Source organism: Danio aesculapii, chromosome 17 (genome assembly GCF_903798145.1).
Source record: "Danio aesculapii chromosome 17, fDanAes4.1, whole genome shotgun sequence".
In the NCBI taxonomy this organism is placed as follows: Eukaryota; Metazoa; Chordata; class Actinopteri; order Cypriniformes; family Danionidae; genus Danio; species Danio aesculapii.
The window spans coordinates 10,951,576-10,976,913 of NC_079451.1; the positions used below are offsets into that span (position 1 = coordinate 10,951,576).

The 25,338-nt window shown below is 38.3% G+C and overlaps 2 protein-coding genes across 2 annotated transcripts; one reads left to right on the plus strand and one right to left on the minus strand.

The window, feature by feature from the left end:
* Positions 1-1,241: 1,241 nt before the first annotated feature.
* Positions 1,242-6,143, plus strand: LOC130244694 (uncharacterized). The gene is made up of 4 exons (XM_056477215.1): positions 1,242-1,433; positions 3,363-3,446; positions 5,375-5,501; positions 5,596-6,143. The coding sequence occupies exons 1-4, from the start codon at positions 1,242-1,244 to the stop codon at positions 5,814-5,816; spliced, it is 624 nt and encodes a 207-aa protein (XP_056333190.1). The 3' UTR covers positions 5,817-6,143.
* Positions 6,144-12,469: 6,326 nt separating this feature from the next.
* On the minus strand, positions 12,470-25,044 carry naa30 (N-alpha-acetyltransferase 30, NatC catalytic subunit). Its single transcript, XM_056476718.1, has 4 exons — positions 24,074-25,044; positions 18,989-19,112; positions 18,673-18,728; positions 12,470-15,357 (listed from the first exon to the last, which is right to left on the minus strand). The coding sequence occupies exons 1-4, from the start codon at positions 24,845-24,847 to the stop codon at positions 15,220-15,222; spliced, it is 1,092 nt and encodes a 363-aa protein (XP_056332693.1). The 5' UTR covers positions 24,848-25,044; the 3' UTR covers positions 12,470-15,219.
* Between the last annotated feature and the right edge of the window lie 294 nt (positions 25,045-25,338).

Genomic DNA, 25,338 nt, shown 5'->3' on the forward strand with positions numbered 1-25,338 from the left:
GAAATGTAATGAGATATTAGCTGACTGGACAGACTTGAACATCTTCACTCTGCTGGAGAAGCCCATTAAATCAAGTCAGGCAGAGAAAAAGAAGTTATGGGGTAACAAGAGGGGGGTATACTGAGCACAGAGGAAGTCTTTAAATCCACATAATAGGCCCAGATCATTCAACCTGGAAGGTGGCGATAACACTCCACAAGCTGACATGGTTCAATCCAAAGATGTACAGTATTTTTAATGACCTTTTCAAAGGTGAATTCCAATGTTTAGAGTCATCAGATTTTTAATATTTCAAAAAGAAATCTCTTATGCTGACTAGTGGAGCATTAATTCAAATATCTTGGTGAAAACTGTATCTTATATATTCAGTATAGCTTTATTTTGATGGTCATTTAATGCATATAGTTGATTATGAGTATTAGTAGACTGAGGGGTTTGTTTTAGGTTAGTGTAAGCTGGCATGTACTTGTCCTACAATTTCTTATAGTGAAGAAAATGTCCCTTAGTGGAGTTATTAAACTGTCTTTTATACTCTTAATGAGAATTAGTTGGTATGAAGTTGCACTTATAGTCAACAAAATGTGCAAAAGAAACCAAATAAAGTGATATCAGAAATTCTTATCATTGTCCCGACTTGTTCTTGCTTGGCTTATAAAGGAAAAATAAACGTAATACTTTAAAACAGCATAATTATAATGCCATATATTAATACCAGCCTAGTTAGGTTTATTTTCTCTAAATCCGAAGACAATCAAAGACAAAGCCAAAAATGGCACTAATTCTGTCAATCATCAAGCCTTGTTCCCTGAGCAGTCGCATGCCTGAGCAATCAGTGTAGAGACAGGCCCTCTCACTGCCGTCCAAGCATTAACAAACAGTTATAAAGTTACCTGTGGGGACAGTCACCATGGAAACTTTCCTCATTACGCCAAAACCGAGAATTATAAAGCTAGAGAGAGGGGGCACACACCTGCCATTTCACAACACAACTTTGCCAAGAGTTTTATTTTGTAGTTCACAGAACTGAGAGGAAATACCCTTCTGTTCAGGTCAAGTCTAAACTTCAGTGGAATATTTGCAAACGGACATATTTGAAGAGTGCAAACCCTTGCCAATATTAGGACAACTGGATACAACATTCGAATAGAGTAAGGAGTTAGGCTATTAGTTGAGGCTAATGTGGTTACTTAAGGTATTGATTTTGATATATAACTTACCTTGGCTGGGAGTATAAATGGACCATGGGGAGCAATAGCTCCAGACCAAAGATTTGCCAAGTTGCACCATCTCAGAGTCAACCAATGGAGGATAAGCCGTCCCTGCTTCCAACCTCACCATGGATGATCACTGTTGTTAAAGGCACAGAGATGCAAGAGAAAGGGATTGTGGGACAGAGGAAACCCAACCACCTGCCTCCTTTGACAGGAGCTGAAGTGCCTCGACTTGTTAAATTAGAACCAGGTCAGTACTGTGATTCGTATTTTTTTCATTTTTATTTTGAAGCTAGAAAGACACCAGTTTTAACCTTCTTTTTTTTTCAATATTTAAATATTCTTCATATCCCAGCTTTGCATTGTAAGACTATATTATACTACTATATTATATTTGCATTGCTTTTACAAAAAGGTAAGAGTATCATAATTGTAAGCTGTTCCAATTTGGGAGTCGTTTTGACAGGCTGGACATTAGTTTAAGGCAAGACTGTCCTTTTGTTTGACTAATGATAGATGTGGGATATATTCTGGAAACCTGTTTAAATAGTTACACAATAGCAGTTTCTTTTGTTTTGCAGATGTCACCCTTCAGGTTTAATGGTCAAACACATAATTATGATTTTATTAGGTACCACTTTATTTTGATGGTCCATTTGAGTATTAGTAGACTGTCTGCTTCATATCTGTTGATACTGCTACTTCAACAGTCATTTTACTGACTTTAAGAAACTTTACAAGTACATGTCAACTTATACTAACCCTAACCCCAACCTAACAGTCTACTTATAATCTATTGAGAATTAGTTGGCATGTAGATGCAATGTAACATAAATTCAACAAACGGAGACATCAAAATAAAGAGTGACCTTTTATTATTATTATTATAATTGTTTGTTAAGGGTGTAACGGTACATTTATTTGTACTGTAACAGTATGGGGGTCACAGTTCAGTTGAACTATGAAAGCACTCAACTTGGAAACAACACATTAGAAGCAAAACAACAACTTAGAAGCCATTCACGAAGAACATGTCTTTGCATCTGATAACATGAGTTATCACTCAGAAATGGTTCCACCGTGTTGTAGTTGTCATGCCGACATGTACTTGTCCCACCTGCCAAGTTCTTCTGACTGGTCCACTGCTTTGGAACTGACATTAATGAGTGCTGCTGCAGGAAAAAAAAACCCTAAAAATGTTATTTCTTCACATGGCGTCTGAACACAGTGCTCATGTTCAAGGTGCTGCACAAGAGTCAAGTGTTTAATTGTAATGCACATGTCAACCGCATTTACATGGGAAAAACTATTTAAATATTAGATTAGATGAACCATTGTTATCGACTGCACCCGCTGTTATTAATGGACCTTCATTGCTAGACATTTCATTAAAAGAGATTTTAAACTAAACAAATCAATGCACAATTACTGCTTTCCTGTTGTTTAAGGAGATGTTTGGACTGAACATTTGAAAGCTTAATACAGTCTCCTAATTAAGTTTTATTACGTTTTATTAAGTTTTTATTATCTTTTGTCTCACGAGAAGCTTTTCAGTTATGTAGCTGAATGTGACAAAATCTGCCTTTTCAGAATAAAACAGAAAAAGTAAGCACTGGGGATTTGGTGCTTTTTCCTGTTCTCGAACTGTGACCCCAAAACTGAGGGATGTACCATTAAACCCGTACTGCTTGTAATGCATGTTTATGGCCTATTTTATCATTATTTCACTCTTGCTTGTGTTGTGAGTTCTGATGTCAGCCAAAGGATCTCAGAGCACCTGTGATAAATCTGGCGACAGTATTATTAAGTCCCATCCACCACAACCAGTAAAGGGTCTGAACATAAATAGTAACAGTCATTCATACTTTCATTCTGTCATTCATTGTAATCAATACAATTTTGATTCTAATTATTAACATTCAACTCACAGGGATGGCAAACAAAGACCCTTGCCACAAGATCTGATCTGAATCCTGACAAACATGCACGCATGGCAAACAAAACTGCAAAGTCTGAGGTTACTCACTATGTTCTTTGATTCATTCTGAATAGTTTCAAATGAATGCAACAAGTTGTTTCTAAAGAAGGGTGATTCATAAGGGGGCTTAGGTCTTGCCATTTCATGAACATCATGCATTTTGTTCTTGTCAGGAAATGGAATGGAGAGATGGGCCTGTCCACTGTTATTCCACTCCCAGCCTGGGAGGGCATTGTGGCACAAGAAAGGCACCACAGGTATAGTACTCATTCAGGTTAAACCAAAGGTGCCCAGACTCGGCTCTGGAGAGCCAATGTCCTGCAGAGTTTAGTTTCAACCCCAATTAGACACACCTGAACCAGCTAATCAAACTCTTTCTAGGTATACTAGAAATGTCCAGTCAGGTGTGTTGAAGGAAGCTGGAGCTAAACTTTGCTAGACACTGGCCCTCCAGGACCGATATTGGGCACCCCTGGGTTAGACCATAAAAATATGTAATAATGAAAACAAACAAATTTGGTATATTACACCCTGAACGTTCTTTAAGTAACTGATAAATTTGCACCATTACAACTCATAGACAAAGTAGTACTGAGTAGTTTACAGATTTGTAAATGATAAGGAACAGTCAGACAGTCGATATTGTAAAGTACACCTTAGGGTCCCTATGCACAAAAAAAGTTTCCCTTGAAACATTGGTACAATTCAAACTCTGAACCTTATGTTGCATGTCATATAGAAAAAACATGGAAATAGAGGTTCAGTCAGGTATATTCTAAAAGGGTGGGTCTGTAAGAACTGAACATTTGTGAGTGCTTCAAAAAAAAAGATGCAGATAAAGACGGAGAAGACTGGCAGCTGGTGAGCACTGAGCCTTGCCCTGTGGTCCCACAAGATCTGATTACAGTGTTGTTGGAGTGGAAAGTATAATGGGCTGTAGTCGTGGTGCCTTAATTTCTGGGATACACCATCAGGGTACAAGTAAAAAAAATGTAGATCCATTTTTCTTACTCTGGAAATCCTGAAATTCATCAACACTGAGAGATCTTCACTCATACAACCTTAACCAATCCTCCAAACAAGTGTGACTACACTGACATCATTCAAACATGTTTTGCTCACTGCAGATCTAAAAGGGTGACCAAATCTTGCTTTCTGGATGGGTGGAGCTTGACCTAGTTACTGAATGTTTATGACAGAGTTATGCTTAAGGCCTTAATATTCTTCAAATGAAGTTCTTCATTCGAGGTCCAAAGTAAGTTTGAAAAGTGACAATATACGGTTCGAACACTTTAACACCCCCGCACTGCAGGACGTGAGGTCATAAATGTGTCACGTTGCCCACAATCACCCCAAAACACAAAGATAAGGGCTGAGAAAAAAAATTAACATTTCATGAACATCTGGCGGTGCGCCACATCTTTACATAGTTTTCTATTTGCCACAGACGGTTCGAACACTTTAACACCCCCGCACTGCAGGACGTGAGGTCATAAATGTGTCACGTTGCCCACAATCACCCCAAAACACAAAGATAAGGGCTGAGAAAAAAAATTAACATTTCATGAACATCTGGCGGTGCGCCACATCTTTACATAGTTTTCTATTTGCCACAGACAGACCAAATGGTGACACCGTTGTGCGCACACTCAGAAAAGACATGGCATGACAAAGTGGCACTTCTCGTCTGGTGTGTGACCCCCACGGAGTCACTATAAACTCTCTGCGAGTAATCGTACAGGTGCAGATACATCTGTATCAGCTCTGCTACTTGAATCTCCAGTGCATTCGAGTGGCTGGTGTTGTTGTTTTGGATGTTATTCTTCCGTCTTTTCTTCATGGAATCAGAAATTTCATGTCCAGAACATTCCAGAATACACCCAACCTATTTTAAAATGCAACAGACTAGTGGTAGCTTGTTTTGGCTAGATTTTGTTCAAATTAATGAAGTATACCAGGGCCTTTAGGGTGTGGCTGGACTGTCCAGTTCTACCGATTAACTCCAGAGAAAAGGAACTAGACATCAAGCTCCACCAGTTGGGTTTGCAGTTGGGTCTTTTGATACAAGCCATACCTCAGTCAATTAATCTGTAAAGGGTTGAGGTACTGTATTCATAAATTTGTGTCATGACAAGATTTTTGCTACTACTAACCAGAATCACGGAAGCATTCTTTACCTTCACAGGAACACGTGAAAGGTCTCCAGCTGGTACAGACGGTGCTCAGTCGCCAAGCAACCAAGAAGCAGCAAGCTCAGCAGAGGTGGTTTCAGGAAAGACATAGGACACCGAAGAAGATGTGCACCACTTATGGTGAGTTCCTCAGTCAATTTGCTTTACCAGTAAATATACTGCCCACATGATCCTTGTGTACTTGAACTCATTTAAGATTTGTCTTATGTACCAGTGGAAAAAGATGAGAGAGAAGGACAGAAGGTCAAGCTTGTAACCAGGCCAAGGGCACAAAACATCTTTTGGGATGAATTTGAGGGACAGATTCTGGATCCAAGGGAGCTGATGCAGCCAAGTCCTCAGCTTGCAGGCACAAACATGGGAGGCACAATGCATGACAAACCACTAAAAGAGAAATTAGCTTTGCCAGAGGCTGAAGATGAAAATGTGCTATAAGGACTCACTGATCTGTCAAAAGATTAGAACAAATCTGGTCTCAGGTTTGACAGGAACAGTGCAAAGGCTGTGACACAAGCATGAAGATATCTTTGCCGTAAGACTTGAAGGGCCTTGAGAAGACTCTTGAGAGGAAACATGAATCTGAAAATGTACAATAGTAGTTAAATATATAAGCATGGACATTACTCTGGGTCAGAGGTCTTCTACCCTGTTCCTAGTACAAGTTTATTTCCAGTTAGTTTCAGCACACCTGTGTATTTTTAAGAGACCCTGAAAAATTCAGGTGTCTTTGAAAATGTTGATCTGAACACAGTTCCTTCCTGAAGCTGTCTTCTAAAGCGCTGGTTATCTAAATTAAATTAGTGTTAAAAACTTATTATCAATTGAAACAAAACAATATCCAGCCAGAAAGTAGGGTAATAGAACATGGAGCCATAAGAAATGCAGTCAAGGGGCTGCACAAAAGGATTTAGACAGTAGAGATAGAGGATCAGCTTGTCAGTGGCAACAAGACAAGTATTTATGCAGCATCTCCAAACACTAATATATAAATTTCTTCCTGCCTATTTTCTGCCATGTTTATTCTCTAGTCTTAAAAAAATTTGTGGATTTCACATGCTCATAGTCAAAATCTGATTGAAAACTTGTTAATTTGTGCCACTTTGCAACACACCACACACTATAGAAACAAAACAGATAAATATAGAATTTTTTGTCCTCATGTTTGTGGTCTAAAGCAGTGGTTCTCAACTGGTTTGGCCATGGGACCCACATTTTTACATGGTCATCAAGCCGCGACCCAAACTTTTAAGAACTATAATATAATTTTAGAAATTATAAATAATTTGTATATATTTGTTAACATACACAGGTAGTGACAGATAAATCAAAAGAAAATCACCGAGACTTACAAATAAACAATATTTTATTGCTGTCATTTAACAAAATGTATCAAATTATAGAAATATTACGTAAAAACGTCAATTACTGTAAACAGTGGTTAGGGTTAGGAAGGTTCAGGTACCATGAACTAAATTGAACTGTTAATAAAACATTAACACTGATCCTGTTGAACAGAACAAACCAGCAAATTACAGTAAAATGATTAAAATAATCATAACCATTTTTTAATAATCACCAGTTATTTGCTCTTCTGCGATTGTGTGGGCTTTTTTGGCCTTTGCTGCGCGGTGCCTGTACTTGTTTTGAACATGAAGATGTTAGGCACTTTTGTGATGCCCTCAGCTATTGGAGTCATCTTTGAACATAGTCCACAGGTTTGTCCTTGTAACTGGGCTGTTTGGTTTCTAAATGTCGTTTTAAATTTCATGCTTTCTTGTGAGAGCACCTCACTACATATGACACACTGAGGTTTTAAGCCTTTTTTTGTTGTCAATATATGTAAATCCACACTTTACATATTTGGGGTAGTACTTGCGCTTTGACATATTTGAAGAAGTGAAATTTCACATGTCAAACTGTACGGTTGTTGTGTGCGCATTTCAAAATAAAAGTCCGGTATAAGCAAAATAAGTTAAAAATTAAACTTTCGTGTTTTTTTGACCACACACTCCGCAACCCGCTGAAAATGTTCCCGCGACCCAAACCAGTTGAGAAACACTGGTCTAAAGCATACCTGTTATGCAATCCATCTGGCTTGGACTTGGACTGCTAAAATAAACTTTGCAAAGTCAGTTACAATCACCTTCTATTTAATTACTTTCCAAATATTTTGCCTTATGTACAGTTGTAGTGATTCCAATTTTAGACTCCGTTTAGACTCCCAAAGATCAGGGAAATGTTAAACGCTTCAAAGCTGGTCACAACTAACTTTTTGTGCAAAATAACCAAAAAAAAACAAACAAAAAAAAAAACGCCTGGTGCCGTTAACGTTATTTTTGTGTTCCGAAGTCCCCCTTCCTTTTCTCAAATCTCATTCAGGCTGCCTCAAATGCAATGGCCACAACCAGTCTCAGCTTTGAGAGTGTGTCCTACAATCAGTATGTGTGTGGTTTCACAGTCTGTTCAAGTATAGATGATTTTCAGTGGGGAGTATCCAGTGTGTCCCAGACCTTATCTGCTACCCAGACTAAGGGCTGACTTGCTGAGAGACTATACCAATCAGAGGAACCAAGGAATTTGTCACCAGATCACAACCAAATTCCACCCATTCATTTCCCCTACATGGCCACAGCCATATCACCCTGCAGCCCAAGACCAGTTATTCATTGAAGCTAAGCAGGGCTGAGCCTGGCCAGTACCTGGATGAAAGACCACATGCGAAAACTAGGTTGCTGTTGGAAGTGGTGTCAACCTGCGGTCTGTGTGAGTTCCAATGCCCCAGTAAATTGAAGCGGACACTATACTGTCATTGAGCGCTGTCTTTCAGATAAAACATTAAACCAAGATCCTAACTTTCTGTGGTCATTAAAAACCTCATGGTACTTCTCGTAAAAGAGTAGGGGTGTAACCCCGGTGTCCTGGCCAAATTCCCTCCATCGGCCCATACCCATCATGATCTCCTGATCATCCCCATCCACCAAATTGGCTCCATCACCGTCTCTCCACTCAACCAATAGCTGGTGTGTGGTGAGCGCACTGGCGTCATTGTCCTGTGGCTGCTGTTGCATCATCCAAATGGATGCTGCACACTAGTGGGGGTGTGAAGAGACCCCCCTACTTCGTGATTGTGAAGCGTTTTGGGTGTATGGCCATACATGATAAATGCGCTATATAAATACACACATTACTTTACTATATTAAAAGATTTTCCAAAATTTTTTTCCGACAAACTAGCAGGCATTTGTTCCAAGTATTAAATCAATAAAAATAAACATGACCTACAATAACAAATTCTACACATCCCTTTGTATTATGCAAAACAAATAAATAAAAAAATGTAAGTCATTGTGTTATGTTTGGAATTTTGCCTCTACAATATATTGTCTGTAGTCTGAATTAAAAAAAAAAAATCTTGTCATGCGAGTCTTCTTCAGTTGTCATGATAAAATAAACACTGTTGTGGTTTTGTGTACAGCTGCCTCCTCTTGACAACAAAAACGAATTTGAACAGATTTAAATTAGCACACTTCAATTAACATGAACAATGAATAATCAAGTGCCTCTATTTCTGTAAATAACAGAAAAGGCGCTGCATTGAAATACAGCTGATGTTGAAGTCACGGCCCCTTTTTGCCGCAATGACCTTTTATTTAACTGAAGTAAGCAAAGTTTAAAAGTCAAGCTTGTAATTGCTGCACTACTGGAAGACCCAAACAGAAAAAGAATGATGCTGCAAACAAGTTCCAAGTAATTCACAGGCTTCCATTATTCAAATTTGGTCTGTTGCCCCCTCAAAAATACCACTAATGTTTGCACATGCACACAGATTACAAGTCTGCTTGGTGACACTAATAGTCCACACTTAAATTTTTAATTATTTGAATTATGAAAGCCTGGATATCAAGTACATGTACCCCCAACCTACCATATTTTGGATGCCTCTCTTTTATCTGACATGAGGTATATTTGCTTAGGAAGATGAAAAAAATGCACAGGTAAAGTGTTAGTTCACCCTAACCAAAAAAATCATAACGATGTTATTGATTATTCATCCTCTTGTCGTTCCAAGTCCCTGAGGCCTTCAGAATGCAAATTAAGACATTTTACATTAAATTTGAGAGCTCTGTCATCCTCCAAGGTTCCAACTTGTTTAAAAAAAAAAAACAAGTGGTGTAGTGGTTAATGCTTCGACAAATGCACTCCGGTGCTCAAGGCGACCCGAGTTCGATTCCACCTCGCGGTCCTATGCCGATCCTTACCCTCTCTCTCTGCTCCCCATGCTTTCCTGTCAATACTCTTTACTGTCCTCTCAAATAAAGGTGAAAACCCCCAAATAATAATAATTTAAAAATAAAAACTATACCAGACCATATGCTTTCAGTGATTAAATCAGAAAATATTCTCGAGCTACAAGAATACTTTCGTGTCACATGTGCACATAAAAAAAAAACTATCTTTATTCAACAGTTTCTTCACCTCAGTGTCAGTATAGGGCGCAGTAAAGGGTTAAAGGCTGATTCATAGTTCTGCGACAAGTGCACGTGTATGGTCCGGCTCAGCATTTATGCGGTCACATAGATCTCGCCGTGACTGACGCACACCTCTCAAAAAATTTAACTACGCGTCACAACCAAGCGGCAACCTCCCGCTCTCTCTCGTGGGGCTAATACGGAAGTAACAGAAACTGCAATTCATCGAAATTCCGCTAGTCCTGGCTCCATGATAGAGCAAATTTCTATTGAGCCCACTGTTAAAATGTTCAACTTTACAGCAGAAAAAAAAAAGGTTTACAAAGCCTTGTACAAAGAACGATTCTGGTTCATATAGCTAATATTAGCCTTCATGACAACTGAGGGGGTGAATTTTTTCATAACTCATCTGTTTCCTTTATACTAGGTTATATTAAGTCTGCATTAAGAGTGTGGCCACTTGAGTGGTACAGCTAGGAGCTAGGTCTCCCTGGTTGCCATCACTTTACCTCAGCTGATTCCGGCTTAGCCGCTGAACTCGGCATATACATCGTATTTTTGTTTTGTTTTACGTGGCTTTACACAGTCAGTTGCTTTTTGGAATTACTTCTTAAGACTGTCAGATGATATGGCGTGCTGTGTACACTTAATTGTGCTCACAAACCATTCACATGGCCTCCATTTCCCAGGTGAGTGAAATTATATACTTATACCATATCTATAAATGTATTTGTTTTAAGATCGTTTATCATTTATATTTTTCTTTAGACCTGTAATGCACTGCAGAATCTGACAGACTGATTAGCTGTAGGCTCTAGAACAGTCATCTGAAACTTTGTCATACAGTGTTATGCCTGGATTTTATAAATAGCCTTGTATTTACTAACAGACTATATTTGAGGTGTTTGGAGGTAATTCACGTTTTCCTCTTGTAGAAAAACGCCATAAGTACAATGCTTAGTGGCTCAATGTATTACAGCAGTGTTTTTAGTCTAACACTTTATTGATATAGTACACAGCCAAGCACATGTGGTCAGAACACAAATGAGTAGCAGGTGATGAAGGATTAAGCATTTTTCCCAAAGAAAAGCCCATTTAAGCAAAATGCTAGCAGGCATCAGTAGCTGTTGACTGTTGACTGTTGGCCGCACCTACTGGTAGCTGCTTTTGTGTTATTCAGAAATTAATGGGTGACATCATGGATACTACATCTATATATTTTACAGTCTATGGTCGCAGCAATGCGTAGCACAATTTCTGTGATTGGTCGACTTGGTAGTGGGAATGAGCGTAGGCAGTGCTGAGAGTCCCAAGCCCAATAGAGCGAGTGTTTACAAGAGTCGAGTCGCGTAAAGGAGCTCCAGATGGAAACATTTGTTTTGTGTTTACCTTATGATTAAAGTTGCACGTCCACCAGTTCCACCTCTGAATGAGCGAGTTTAAGCTAGCATTCAGAAAAAAAACTAAATACCCCTGAAGAAACTCGACACAGAGGAACATAAAAACCTCACTGGCAGCTAGCATTTCGGAAGTGTTATTGCAGAGTAACACAAACAGCATGCAGAAGTATAAATGCACAACTATGCTCAAGGCAGGTGCCGTAGCTCACATCGATCACTCGACACAGAAGTATAAATCAGCCTTAAAAGCTAAACTCTGCAGGAAGGTAGATCTCCAGAAATAGGATTGAGCATTTAAATGGATACACCCTAATAAACTTATTGGGAATTTCACAAGAAAAAACAATAGTGTGCTTGGTTTTAAACGTAACTTTATTCTTTCATGAGTTATTTACAAGCCCCCTCACATATACTAATGTGCCACAAACAGGATGTTAATATCACCAACCATTTCTATTTTATTAAGGTGTATCCATTTAAATGGCCGCCTTTTAGAATACACAAGACATGTCACTCTCATCTTTTTGAATAGGAAAAAGTGTAACGGTCAATAAGGAGCATGAAGCCCTGCCTACTAGTACAGGAGCCAATCATCGATTGATTTATGGTGAACAAAGCCCGCCTTCTACAGGAGCCAAACACCCAACAATATGAACTGATGATAATCCGGGGGAGGGGCCTGGACCAGAAGTGAGTTTCTGCAGATTTTGTGATTTGGACGTTTAGAAATGAAACTCAAGTGAGAGTTGTTGTTTAAGTTTTTTGGCGATTCCTAATGTAAAATTCAATCATAAGCTTGGCAAGCAGTTTTGGAGAATTTGATGTTTCCCCATTCAAACAGTATGCCTGAGGAGCATGCTGCCCAAGAGGCATTTCAAAGATGGCCACCAAGTGAAATTACTTGCCTTAAAGGGACTTTGACTAAAAGCATATGGTCTGTTTTTTTTATCGTTCTGCACTTTGAATGAATCAGGAATCTTGGAGGATGGTATGAAGGATGAGCTGTCAAATTTTAACTAAATGTATCCTTATTTCTGCTTCAAAGATGAATGAAGGGGTCTCAATTGCTCATTATTTAAATGTTTTTTGCAAACTAACCCTTAAACCAGGAGCTAGAAATGGACTGAATAATGATATCCAAGAAATACAAAGCCACGACACCATTAATCTAAAATTTACAGCACTCCTTTCAGGAAGAAGGAAAAAACAAGCTACAACATTTGATTAAAAATCAAATAATTTATTTATAATTTTTAAACCAGGTCTGTTGTTCACTTGAAAACAAAGAAACTTTTTGCAAGACATTTTGTCAGGGTTGAAAGTGGGAGAAAGAAGGTTGGAGAAGATTTTATCAACATGCAAACGGTCGCTCTTTCCCCGACAAAATGTGTCCATGTTTTGAGGTGCAATTCTCGCTCGTCCGAATCATCAGCTGAAAGTACAAGAGCAACACTAACTACAACATAAACACCACCGTTCACAGGGGTGAGAATTAGCCACAAGTGCAGAGTCAAAATTAGTCCCATCACTGAATGATTCCCCAAAACAGAAGCCGGTCAGATTAGTGTCCACATCATCTGAACATGTGATCTTACCAGCTAGAACCTGCCAGCTGTTCCGTCTAAAGCTGTTCAAGGCCATAATGTTGAATGGACAGCTTGCAGTAATAAACCACAAAAGTCAGATATTGGCAGTGCAAAAAACATCATCGTGCCAACCACAACTTTAAACAATATCCGATACGAAAATATGCGCAGTATTGAATGGCAACGATTGATAGCTGGAAATCCATTACATCCGAGTTCTTACAAGATCTGAATTTTATTTTAATGCTAGAGAACTTTGATAGAATTTTTCTACCCTCATGCCATTTCAAACATTTGTTCTTTGTTTGTTTAGCATAAAATGTTTTGTCCATACAATGGTCAATGTTAAGTCAATGCCTTTTTAAACTCAGATAGAACAAAACATAAATATCTTCAATTGTGTTCCACAGAAATGCACAGGTTTGGAACAGCATAAGGGTGAATAAATGGACATGAATGTAAGCTATCCGATGACTTCAAAATAAATGTATATTTGCAATCGAAAAGTTGACTTTGATGGTCCATTGGGAAGAAAACTACTCAAAGGCTGAATCGAACTTTCTTTTGAAAATTGCCTAATCTGCAAATCAAAAAGAATCCAATTCTTACAAAGACAAGTTGCCTATTAATAACCACTGAATCCTTGAAAAGAGCCTCTGACAAGTGAAATAAGAATTGAAGAGAACCAAACACCTGAGCCTTACTGAGAGACAGCACACGGTCTTGTACATCAACAGGGACTGATGGGACCATTACATTTCCTGGAAATGGACTACAATTTAGGCTTCAAATAAAACAATTAAAAAAGGCATAAATTCCTCGTCCCATAAATCAATCAGCAATATCGGTGTATTTCAGCGCAAATTTATAAAGCAAATTATTTGTCTTCTCAACAATTGAGCAGGAGCAGCTCTATGGGGAACTTTTCCACTGACAATCCAAAACAACAAATCAAACCTCCATATGTACAATTAGCAAATCAAAAAAAAAAACTTGTTTCCCACTCCAAACTTTAAAAACAAAACACTTTTTTTCCGACAACAGCTCATGAGCCAGCAGCAAAGCAAAATGGGGGTCTATTGGCAATGACAGAAACACATACAACGTGGGTGATGATCAAGCTGTCACAGCACACTACTGTTAAACACAAACCGATAAAAGCACTAACCTTCGGAAATTTCATCCATAAATTTTAAAACACCTCTAAACAATGTCGTCTTGCATATAATCAATCCGTTTCCTGACTTTAAAGCAACTATTTGCATGAGTCCAAAGGAACGACTGGGCTGGTGAAATCTGTATTCTGCCCCCTACTGGTCCACAAAGGCAGTGGCGGATAAGGGAAGTATACTGAGCACATACTCCCTATCTAATCAGTGCAAAAATGAGAAGTGCGTCTTTTTAAATGTCCAAATATGGGAAGGGGGGACTCTATGAAGAAGACAGTCATAAAAAGAAATTAGAATACTCTCCTTTTAGACCCATTTAGTAAATAATTCTCAATCTAATTGTACAAAACACTCACAGAGAAGTCATCTTGTTCGGTGAGATGATATTCGTGTCAGAATCACAAGCCACATAAACCAATATGGTAAAATGTGAACTAATATAACCAGCTTAAAAGAGCAGAGATGCCCATCTGCATCATTTTTGCAGCATTCATGTTAAAGTGTTTCTGTATGCGTGTTAGTTTGTCATAGCTCAAACTTCATAGCGGGCAAAAGCTCTGCTCAGTGTTTTCCAAAACAACATTAAAAAAAAACACAAAATAAACCACAGACCCCCGTACGCACAAAAAAACAACGCAAAGCAGCAGGCTCCAACACAATCGCAACCTGCGATGCTCCCGTGCACCCTCTTTTAGAAAAACAAAAATTGATTTGAGTAGTTTTGAGTTGGTTTAAAGAAATTTCCATCCTTCGGGTTGTGATTGTTTCTGAAGTAAAAATAAACTAAACAGAGTTGTGGCGCATTGTTAGCTTTCGGCGTGATTCGTTTCGCCGATGCCGTTGACACATTCGTCCCACCCGTCTTCACTCCCCGAACCAAAAATACACAGAGTTCTTAAGTCCGGCTATTGACACCTGAGCAGAGACGCCAGCACATTTTCCTTTTGGGTGTCAATGTCCTATTAGTAGCCGACTTTGTATATCATTTTCTTTTTTGCAATGACCTTTCTTTCGTTCACACAAAAAAGTTCTTAAAACACTTTATTATGATTGGTTGAATTTTTCCCTTAGAGCTTCCCCTTCGTGGCTCAGCATAGGTTGAGTATCTTTCTATTGAAGGGAAGTCGGGTGATCTGAGGCCGGAGGGCTGGGGGAAAGTGGAAGAAGAGGAGGCCAGAGGGATGAAGAAAGAGTTGAGGGCCCCGAAGTTTGATTTAGCGAAGCCAGAGTTTGAGTCGAAGTGCGTCCACTCCGTTTAAATAATATCTAAACAGCCTCTTGTCCCTGACAAAGCCCAGGTTCTCATAGAGTTTCAGGGCTGATTTGTTGGTGATTTCCGTCTCTAGCACAACCTGAGGATGAAAACAAAGAGATATGGTCATTGTGTATGCATAGTCTAGTTTTTGTAATACAATCTTGCAGGTTAAATATATAAGAGGGGGAAAGAAGATGCAGCACATTTGGAATGGCATATTACCACATACTGCTTTCTTGTTTATTTTTGAACGAAGCTAACCTTGGACTTTGACAAAATTCAGGTCATCACTTAAAGGTCCTTGAAATGTGCATTTTTATTCAATGTTTGATGTAATCTAAACCAATATATGAAGAGAGAGTGGGCCATAGTGTAGCCCCTCCCCCTTTAAAAAAACAGCCAATAGTATATTGTTTTATCCCTGCTCTGACAGTGAGAGTGGTTGAGATCTAGCACAACAAATGAAAAGCGTCTTGAAGTGGGCGGGGCATGTCAGATACTAAAGAGAGCATTTGATTGGTCACAATTTGATGAGAGACTGAAGCATGAGGTGACGTGATTAAAACTGTTGATCCTAGGCATGGGACGATAATTGTTTTCAAGGTACATCGCAGTTTGGAAGTGTCAAGGTTTTAAAACCATCAACATTTTCTGCAATAGCATTTCAAAGGTATGTGCACAATTTTTTATTTACATGTTTATTTACATGTTTACTGCTCAAAAATATTTTAAATGTTTCTCAAAATAAAATATATTGCGCTAAAAACGGTAAAAAGTTTTTGTTTTTAACACAGACATTTAAAAAGAATATGTTTTAGAGCAGTAATCATGATACCGTGACACCATGATAATTTTATCCATGGTTATACCGTCAGAATCTTATACCGGCACATGCCTAGTTGATCCATTTGGGCAGTAGTGACAAACTTCAAGCTTTACATGTTTACATTTGTTCTATATTTCATAAATATACATTTTGTCACTGTTGATGCACACTAGCTTAAAGATATCTTAAAACCAACAATACTGATGATAACGTTTAAAAAAACTTTATTTTAATTTCATGGGACACCTCGTTCAGATTACAAAATTTTATTGTCAGTTAATATGGTCACTGTGTGAGATTTTGTTTAGATAAACTCTTGATGTGTCATGGGTACCAAATTTGCCAGACATCAATCATCACATGATGATTAAGATCAGCATTCTTTCATCGAGAAATCACATACATTTTAAATGTCTCTGTAATTGTCGGATTTGTTATTCACATACCTAGGCTGCAGAAATACCTAGGCTATCGATCTCCAACATTTATCTTTTTATTCTGCCATGGTCGTTCCGTGTTGACACGTCATACAAGCAAACTGTTGCAATAACTCAACCAAGCAGTAAAGCAGAAAAGATTCTGTACACCTATTGGTCTACCTGACTCATGTGACAGTACCCATGCTGGACTATGAGAATAACAAATGCCCATGACATTCTATTACAAGCAAATGGTGCCGAAATCAGAAAAAAAAAATCATATAATATGAATAAGGCTTCTGGAATAAGATATTGGGGTAATAAAAAAAAAGCTTTTCAAAATACAAAGAACAAAAAAATTATGTTTGCATGTGGCAGAAACTACATTTATTATGTTTATATGCTCCAAAGGATGGGTGGTACATTTAAAGAAACTTTTAAAATGACAGGAGAATTGTTTCAAGTACTCTAGGGCAGGGGTCACCAATCTCGGTCCTGGAGGGCCGGTGTCCCTGCAGGGTTTAGCTCCAACTTGCCTCAACACACCTGCCTGGGTGTTTCAAATATACCTAGTAAGACCTTGATTGGCTTGTTCAGGTGTGTTTGATTAGGGTTGGAGCTAAAATCTGCAGGACACTGGCCCTCCAGGAACAAGTTTGGTGATCCCTGCACTAGGGCATAGGTCTCAAACTCGATTCCTGTTTAAGACTACTAAAGACTATTAAGCAGGTGTGAGTTGGAGGTGATTGAAGCTAAACTATGCAGAGCTGTGGCCCTCCAGGAATTGAGTTTGAGATCATTGCTCAAGGGTATAGCTGGACTTTTTTTAATGATTGTTTTTTTTTAAAAATGTTTATATTAATTAAAATTAAATCATAATTTGTGAAACATAGAAGTTTAAAATTCGACAATCTATCATTTTGAGTTCACCGCTCAGTTCTTTTTTAAAGCTATTCAAACAGGGGTAAAATGGCAATTCTTAAGAATATTTTATGATTTACATATATTTAAAAGCAATGTATAAAAGAGGGAAATAACTACACCAACAACACTGCAGCAGGAATTGCTCAATTGTTCAACTCTAAACAGGGTAAAGGATCTGTTCTCAACATTTAAGAAAATTCGAACTGAAAGTTTACCCTGTTGTGACCAAAAACTCATCAGCAGAAATAAATCAAAACACTAGATTTATATTCACTGAGGAGCATGTTGTGTGGACCGAGAACTTCTCCAAAGTTCACTTTAGTGATGACAGAGAGTTTAATTTAGAAAATGTAAATCAGAAGCTCCTTCAGCAACATGTAGTCCCTGCTCTCTTCACCCAATTAGCAATTTTCATGCAGGACAATAAGCCCCACAACACAGCAAAACAGGTAAAGTAACTATCTAAAGCTAAAATATTTAAATAATGTAATGGCCAACCCAAAGATCTGAACTAAACCTGATTGAAAATCACTGGTGACAAAGCTATGGCTAAAAAAACACTACAGTCTCAAAGCTTTGGAAGAGACTGGAAGAAGAGTGGACAAAAAGACATGTGAAGTCATTTAAAGCAAGGCCCTTTACACTTCCTACTGTACATTTTTAACTACTGGATATTTTGATTACAGCCTTTATTCCTGCTACAATTACTGCCATTTTCTAATTTTCTTCACTGTGATTTCTCCAAAGAGTTTTTGGGATATTTTTAGAAACACTATATTAGCACTGTACTACAGCCACAAAAAAATCCTCCAAATCTTTAAAGAATACTTTATTTTTCAAAAGAAAAAGAATATTATATTAACAATAATAAATAATTGTTTCCTAATTTTGAACTCCACTACAAAATTTTAAATTTTATTGTGATATTGTATATATCACAATATATATTTATAAACAATTTTTGCGTAAAAAGACGAAAAACATCTAGTTCACAAAATGATTTAAGCATTTAATTTCAGCAATAATACTTTTAATCGTAAAATTACATTTAATTAAAATCATTTTAAATACATTTAATTACATTTTACAAACCTATTTTCAATATGACCGAGGAGAATCCACGTGTCTGACGTCTCTAATGTTCAACGTGTCTGACATCTCTAATGTTCAATATTAAGTATGCAGTAGTATTTCATTCCAAACACACCCAGAGCATGAAATATTAAGAATATTAATCTCTTACCTCATCACAGTCCCCCTCCACCATAGCATAAATGGCCTTTTTCACAAGGTTGGTGCCTAACAAAGAAAAAATACAGCTTTTAATCATTCAAAACACTTCTGTAGTAATTGTAAACCCATTCAACAAGTGAAATAAAATATGAATGGAGAGCACATGAGGAAATAGGTGGCTTCTTTGACACCCTGGATTCATAGCAGTTCACAGGATTCAAAGACACTTAATGCGAGCTGACACTGAAGCAGATGCGTGTCCTATAAAAAGATCCGTTTCTGTTGCCATTCTGAGGTGAGGGTTACCGCACTAGCACAGCACTTACCGATGCCTTTCCTGCGGAATTTGGAGTCCACGGCAAGCATGGCGATGTACCCGCGACGAAACATCTTCTTATGCATGTCTAGCTTACACACGATGGCACCAACACAGTCCTTCTCAACCATTGCCTGTGACACATCAGAAAGAGTCATCCAGACTGCAATTACTCTTTTGTGCTGAGAAACAGGAGCAAAACAATGACAAATATCTTTATTAGTAGGTTCAATTTGTGAGAGTAACACCCCCATGTTGCGTTCATAAAGCTATTAATATGCTTTATTGACTTAAAATGTACCACCGATTATTAATATTATTACATCACAGTAGTGATGTGGACTACACCACATTAACATAGTTAGATTCTATGGTTTCTGTAGAACAAATTAATGTTTTTGTTATTAAATTATGGCCACGGTTCACTGTAAAAAGACAGTGTACTCCAATACTATGACAGTGCTATGTCTATAATGCATGTTATTACCATGGTACCGATACAGAACTTTACTATATTCATATTACAAGCTTTAGTGCTCTATTTACATCTCAAAAACAGTATTTTGGTATGGCTGTTTTACATTCTTTGGCTAATTTTTTTATGTGGTCAGAAAAAAATCTGATTCCAGTGTGAAGCATTTATGGTAATGAACTGACCCTCGTGTGCAAAAGGACAATTACAAGTACACAAGCAACACACTACCATACAAAGGTAAATAATAAAGAAAATCCTTTTCTTTTAACAAGTACTCAACACTTAAACACCATTTTTAAAACTATTCAGCAGATCTGGGGTTAGGCGAGAACACTTTTAGCTTAGCTTAGCATAGATCATTGAATCAGAAAAGACTAGAGCTAGCTCGAAAATAAAGATGAGTTTTGATAATTTTTTTTCCTATTTTCCTAAAGCTTGACTCTTTAGTAACTACATTGTGTAGGACTAACATGAAAATGTTAACTAAAATTTAATTACTAGAATGAAATATTGCTATTTTATAGGCCAATTTTGCTAATAATTTGGCTATACTTTGATTCAGGTGTAATAATGCATAGATATTTACATTAGATGTCGCCTACCCTGTCGTTGTCTATTGGAAGGAATGCGTCAATAGAGCCGCCATTTTAGTACAGGGTAGCGCTCATTTGAAATGAATGAGGGACCAAGATGCCGTGGAGGACTGGCCATCCAGAGCCAGAGATATATAAACACATATGCATATATCTATCTATGATCAGGAGTTTTCCCAGTGGTCAGTATGCAAATATTTTTTTTGAATTACGAAAATTATAATTTACATCACTTTTCTACATCGATGGATAAGAGACCGCACGGGCATTGTTGACAAAGAGCATGTGTTTGTGTGCATGAAAATGTATTATCTTCCTCCCTTTTAAATTTGATCTAATCCATGTCCTGAAACACACACCCTCGCCTGCTTTCACTTCTAATGCTAACAGAAGGAGCGATTCGTTTGTGATTGAATCTCCTTTATAAACGACTCGTTCACTTAGCCAACAATAATACAAGTTTCTGGCACCAGCATCTTGTCATGTTTCATTTGCATTGTTTGCTGATTTTATTCCACAAAACCTGCATAAGCTGAGAATTTAGTGCAAGTTGATGCTCCTTTGCCTAATGATCAGTGCAGTAAGTGACTGTATTATCATCAGTAACTTTACTTGTTTAGCACAAAAGCTCATAACATACAAAAACAAAATCTTACCTATGAAATGTTCTGCCTTTGTGCTTTGTTTTCTTTCTTTGCTCGTTACTACACTCGTATGCAGTGCTAAAGTCAAGCATCTTTACATTTGCTTTATGTTAGTGCAGTTGAATGACATTTGTCCTGGGAGCACTGTACAAATGTGGCAGCACTATTAACTAGGGGTGTCAAAACTAATTGTTTCCTCGGTACACCGTGATGCAGACGCAAACAATTCGGTATCGGTTCAGTAATAATCATAACCGGTTATTATGTACTGACGTGATTTTTCTCATATGCGCTCTGTCGCGAGGGAGGCGAGGGCGGGCATTTACAACACTACAGGCGCCAACTGCTTAAAAATTTCACTGTGTGTGTGTTTTCTGGAAAGTCTTTCACTGGCACTTACAGCAGAAGCCCCTATTTCTCTGCAATTGAGGGAATGAAAGTACTCCATTTCTCTCTCTCTCTTACTGTGGCCCATTTCACCTCCTGGCGTGACTTTTCCTCCCTCTCGGCTGTATGCATTCCCGCGGCTGTACCTGTGCATTGTCGCGGGACCCGACCAGATTACATGCGGCGCGGGAATACATTTCTGAATAAAGCACAGGAGCGGTCGATAACTCTGGTGTAATTTTAACAGGAGTGGGCCGTCTCACAATAATGCTCCCGAGCGAGCAAGCAAGCGAGTGTGGCGTGTGTGCATTTGTTTGGTGCGGTCTATGCTTGTGTATGTGTGTGAATGAGAGACAGTGTGGTGCTGTGTGTCCATGTGTTTGTTTATACAGACTGCTTGTTATAGCCACCCCCAAAATACAACACTGTGTATGGAAAGCATCGTCAATGCACCGAAATATCGAATTGAACCGAGTCGATGGCATGATAATCGTAACCGAACCATGATACCAGTATAGGTTCACACCTCTACTATTAACGCATGCTCAGGGTCTGTATGTGATATCTAGTGTATGGTAATAATTAAGGAACTTTGTTGCTATACCATGGCTGGTGCAGACAGGCACAATATTTCATACAACAGCTGAAAATCAGCTAACTTTTATCAATATAACACTTGTGAGAGACAATTCAAAATAATTCAAAATAAACAAGCGCTGCATAATAACATTACAGTTCCTGGCAAATTTGGCCTAGAAAATAGCAACTTTTCATTTTCAGTCATCTTAGTACACAATGTTATTATAGAAGAGTCAAGCTTTAAATAGGACAATTATTGAAACTCTAGCCATTTTTGAGCAGGACGCTAATGTTCTAACCCGATTTAATAATCTATGCTAAGCTAAGCTAAAAGTTCTCCCTCTTGACCCAGAGATCTGCTGCATGGATTTAAACAAAATGATAAAACTCAACTGCTTAACTCTAGGCGACTTGTTAAATGAGGTTATTTAAAAAAGTGAAGCTCTCTTAAGACCACTAAAATTAAAATTAACTATATTTTACACAGAAGCCAGTGAATTTGCAAGAAGTTAAAAAACTGAGAATGAAAATGAAGTCAACAATTTACAGTACAACCCTTTAAGTTTAACTTGTATTCAGCGCTTACTGTAATGCTTAAGAGTTCAACAACACCCCGCACTCCCTCCACAACTCATTGAGCATGTACAATCATTGGAGTGACTCCAGTCAGTGCAGAATTATGATGCATGTCAACGTAGATTAGAGACCATACTACATTTTCAGAAGAATCAACTAGGTTTTTAAAAATGCTAATGGAAAAGAATGTCTTTGGAGATGACACATAGTCATGTCGTGTTTTTGAGAAATACCATGTTCTACACTTTAACATCCACTTATAAATTCCAAGTGTTATGAAACTGCTAATCAATCAAGCATTTTATACATCAAACAAGTAAAAGCAAACTCTATATGGAGTCAATATGGTCAATGGAGGCTCAATTTTGGTACTCAACAATCAGCAGCAGAATACCTTTTGATAGCATTTTTTTACATGAACAATCCCTGTTAAAATAATAATTCAAATGACTTCACAAGATGAAATTAATCAAAACTTCACTATATGACAAACCTTTGGTTCCATATATCTTTTTTAATAAATCACACACTGAAATATATGGTAATTTCTTTTTTTATCTTGGCATAATGTTTAACAGGTGCAATGCATTATGGTAATATGTTATTCTTTGATTTACACTGGAATATTATTCATAGTAAATACCCTGCTAATCAATCAGTAACACTTGATATTATATTTTTCCTTCCTAATAATAAACTAATAATAATAATAATAATAATAAACTGGAATATTATTCACAGTAAATACCATGCTAATCAATTAGTAACACTTGATATTATATTTTTCCTTCCTAATAATAAACCATTTTGCATAAAAAAACAATATCTTATAAAGACCATGTATCTAGTAAGGAGGAAAACAAGGTAAATATTAGAGATGGGGTCTAATGTGGTAAAACATGTACATAAACTAAATTTGGCTATCACTTTAGAGGGAGAGTTTACCCAGAAATGACAATTATGTTATCGTTTACTAACCTTTTACTTGTTACAAAACAATTAAAGGTTTTTTGTTGTTTATTTGAACATAAAAGAAGATATATTGAAGAAGAATGGTGGAAACATGTATCAATTGACTACTATGGAAGTCAATGGTTACAGGTTTTTAACAGTCTTCAATAAAGGTAACGTTGGTTTTATATTATTCTAGCATTCAGATATTCAAAAGTACAAAGTATCAAAATACAACATTGTTCACAGTAAATTAAATGGTACTGATGCTATTTTGAAGTAGTACTCGCATGCTAATTCAGACCGAATATTTAAAGTAGCATAGGTAAACAACATAGGGGCCGTTGAATGAATGTGCTAATATAAATCTAACTTTACCTCAACCATTCTTCAGAATATATTTTATGTTTAATAGAAAAGAGAAAATTGTTTGAAACAAGTAAATAGTGAATTCAATGATGACAGTATTGTCATTTTGGGGTAACTATCCCTTTAACAAACAGGGCATATAAAAACAAACGTATTACCTCCAATGAAATGGCAAGTACTGCGACTACATTTCTAAATGGTCATCATGTTTTGTGTTTGACAAAAACCATGGTGAAAATGTAGCGTAATGTCATGCTCATTCCAGTCAGGCTAAAATGCTAACATGATCATGTCGTGTTTTTAACACATTCCGTATCACGTTAATTTCGTGACTTACACTAATTTAGACATTACCAAATAATTACCAGAGTAGTAATACCAGGAAATAATCGCTTGTTAACGTTAACCATTACACCATCATACACAACCCACACATTGTTATATCAGAGATGGTTTTGAAAGCTACAGCTGTCCTGAGCTCTTCAGTCTCATCAAGAATAAGCGAATGTCATGATACATACCAGAAAGCAGAGCTGAGGCCAGTTGTGAATAAAGTACCTATAGGTGTATATGGAGTAGGGCTCAGATAAGTCTTTCGTTATGAGTCGGATGATATCGGGCATCTGGAGCTCGGACTCGTATCTCACGTATCGGATGGACTCGTCGTGCTCCTCCAGCGCCAATCTCGACATCTCCGCCACCGGAGCGCTGTCAGCCGCCGCCTGCTCAACTCCAGCGGCCTGCGTGTCCGGGCCTGATCCTGATCCAGCCCCGTCCAGCACCAGCGCCGCCGCATCCGCCGCACCAGTCCTACTACTTACATCGTTCTCCGGTCGGCAAGAACTGCTCTCCGTGATCGCCATGCCGCCCGTGCAGTTTAGTCCGTTGTTCGGCGGCGGTTGGCTCTGGGATATTAGATCACTACATCGTTTATTTCGCGTGCAGTTGTTGTTTTCCGTGTGATCAACCTCCGGTTCGCCGTGGTGATCGGAAGCAGCGTTTTGATTGTCGGACGGCCGGTGTTGCTGGACGTGGTTCTGGAGGTGAGTGTGGTTGCACTGGACCCCGTTCAGCTGGGCTGTGTGAAACTGGGCGGCTGTTGCGTTGGGATGCACGTTGTTCTGGTTGGATTTGACTATCGTTTTATGCTCGCTGGCGTGCTGGTGTCCCGGGCCGGGGCCGATGATGTCCCGTCCGTCATCTTTGCCCAGTAAGGTGCACCCGTCCACGGGCAGCGGTGTGATCTCGCTCGGGGATGAAGGCAGTGCGTTAGGCCCAGGCGGCACTTCAGCCATTCCACTGCATACAGTTGCTATGTTGACAGAAAAACGGGGTGGGAATCAGCCTCTCACTACCAACGGCGACGAAGACAGGCGTCCGTCCGGCTGCTGGTACCTGATAAATCTAGGAATCACGTAAAGTTCGTGGACTATCTCGTGTCTGTTCCTGCCATTACTCAATTCACTCCACACTGGCCTATTATCTGCCGTAAAGCAGGGTGGATGATTTACGACACTATGTCGGTGCTTTGGCGTAAAGGTTGCCGGGAAATTGAGTTGTTAATGTGTCAAACTGTACTTCCTGGATGACTTTGGGGTTTAGGGGTTAGGCTGTCAAAATATATTTTACAGTCTATGGCTTTCACACATTCAAGGCGCACAATGTATTTTTTAGTATGTTAATACGTCGTCGTATCTTAAATGGACAATTTTACCGAAAATGAATGATGACGTTCAGGATAATCAATAATACATATCCAGCAGCAGATATTTTACGAAAAAATCAG

Coding starts and splice junctions, on each gene's coding strand:
- LOC130244694 (XM_056477215.1), top strand. CDS start 1,242: ATGGGGAGCAATAGCTCCAGACCAAAGATTTGCCAAGTTGCACCATCT. Junction 1,434..3,362: donor CTCCTTTGACAGGAGCTGAA/GTGCCTCGACTT, acceptor TGTTCTTGTCAG/GAAATGGAATGGAGAGATGG. Junction 3,447..5,374: donor GCACAAGAAAGGCACCACAG/GTATAGTACTCA, acceptor TTACCTTCACAG/GAACACGTGAAAGGTCTCCA.
- naa30 (XM_056476718.1), bottom strand. CDS start 24,847: ATGGCTGAAGTGCCGCCTGGGCCTAACGCACTGCCTTCATCCCCGAGC. Junction 18,729..18,988: donor ATTCCGCAGGAAAGGCATCG/GTAAGTGCTGTG, acceptor TTTCTTTGTTAG/GCACCAACCTTGTGAAAAAG. Junction 15,358..18,672: donor TGGAGGGGGACTGTGATGAG/GTAAGAGATTAA, acceptor TTTCATCCTCAG/GTTGTGCTAGAGACGGAAAT.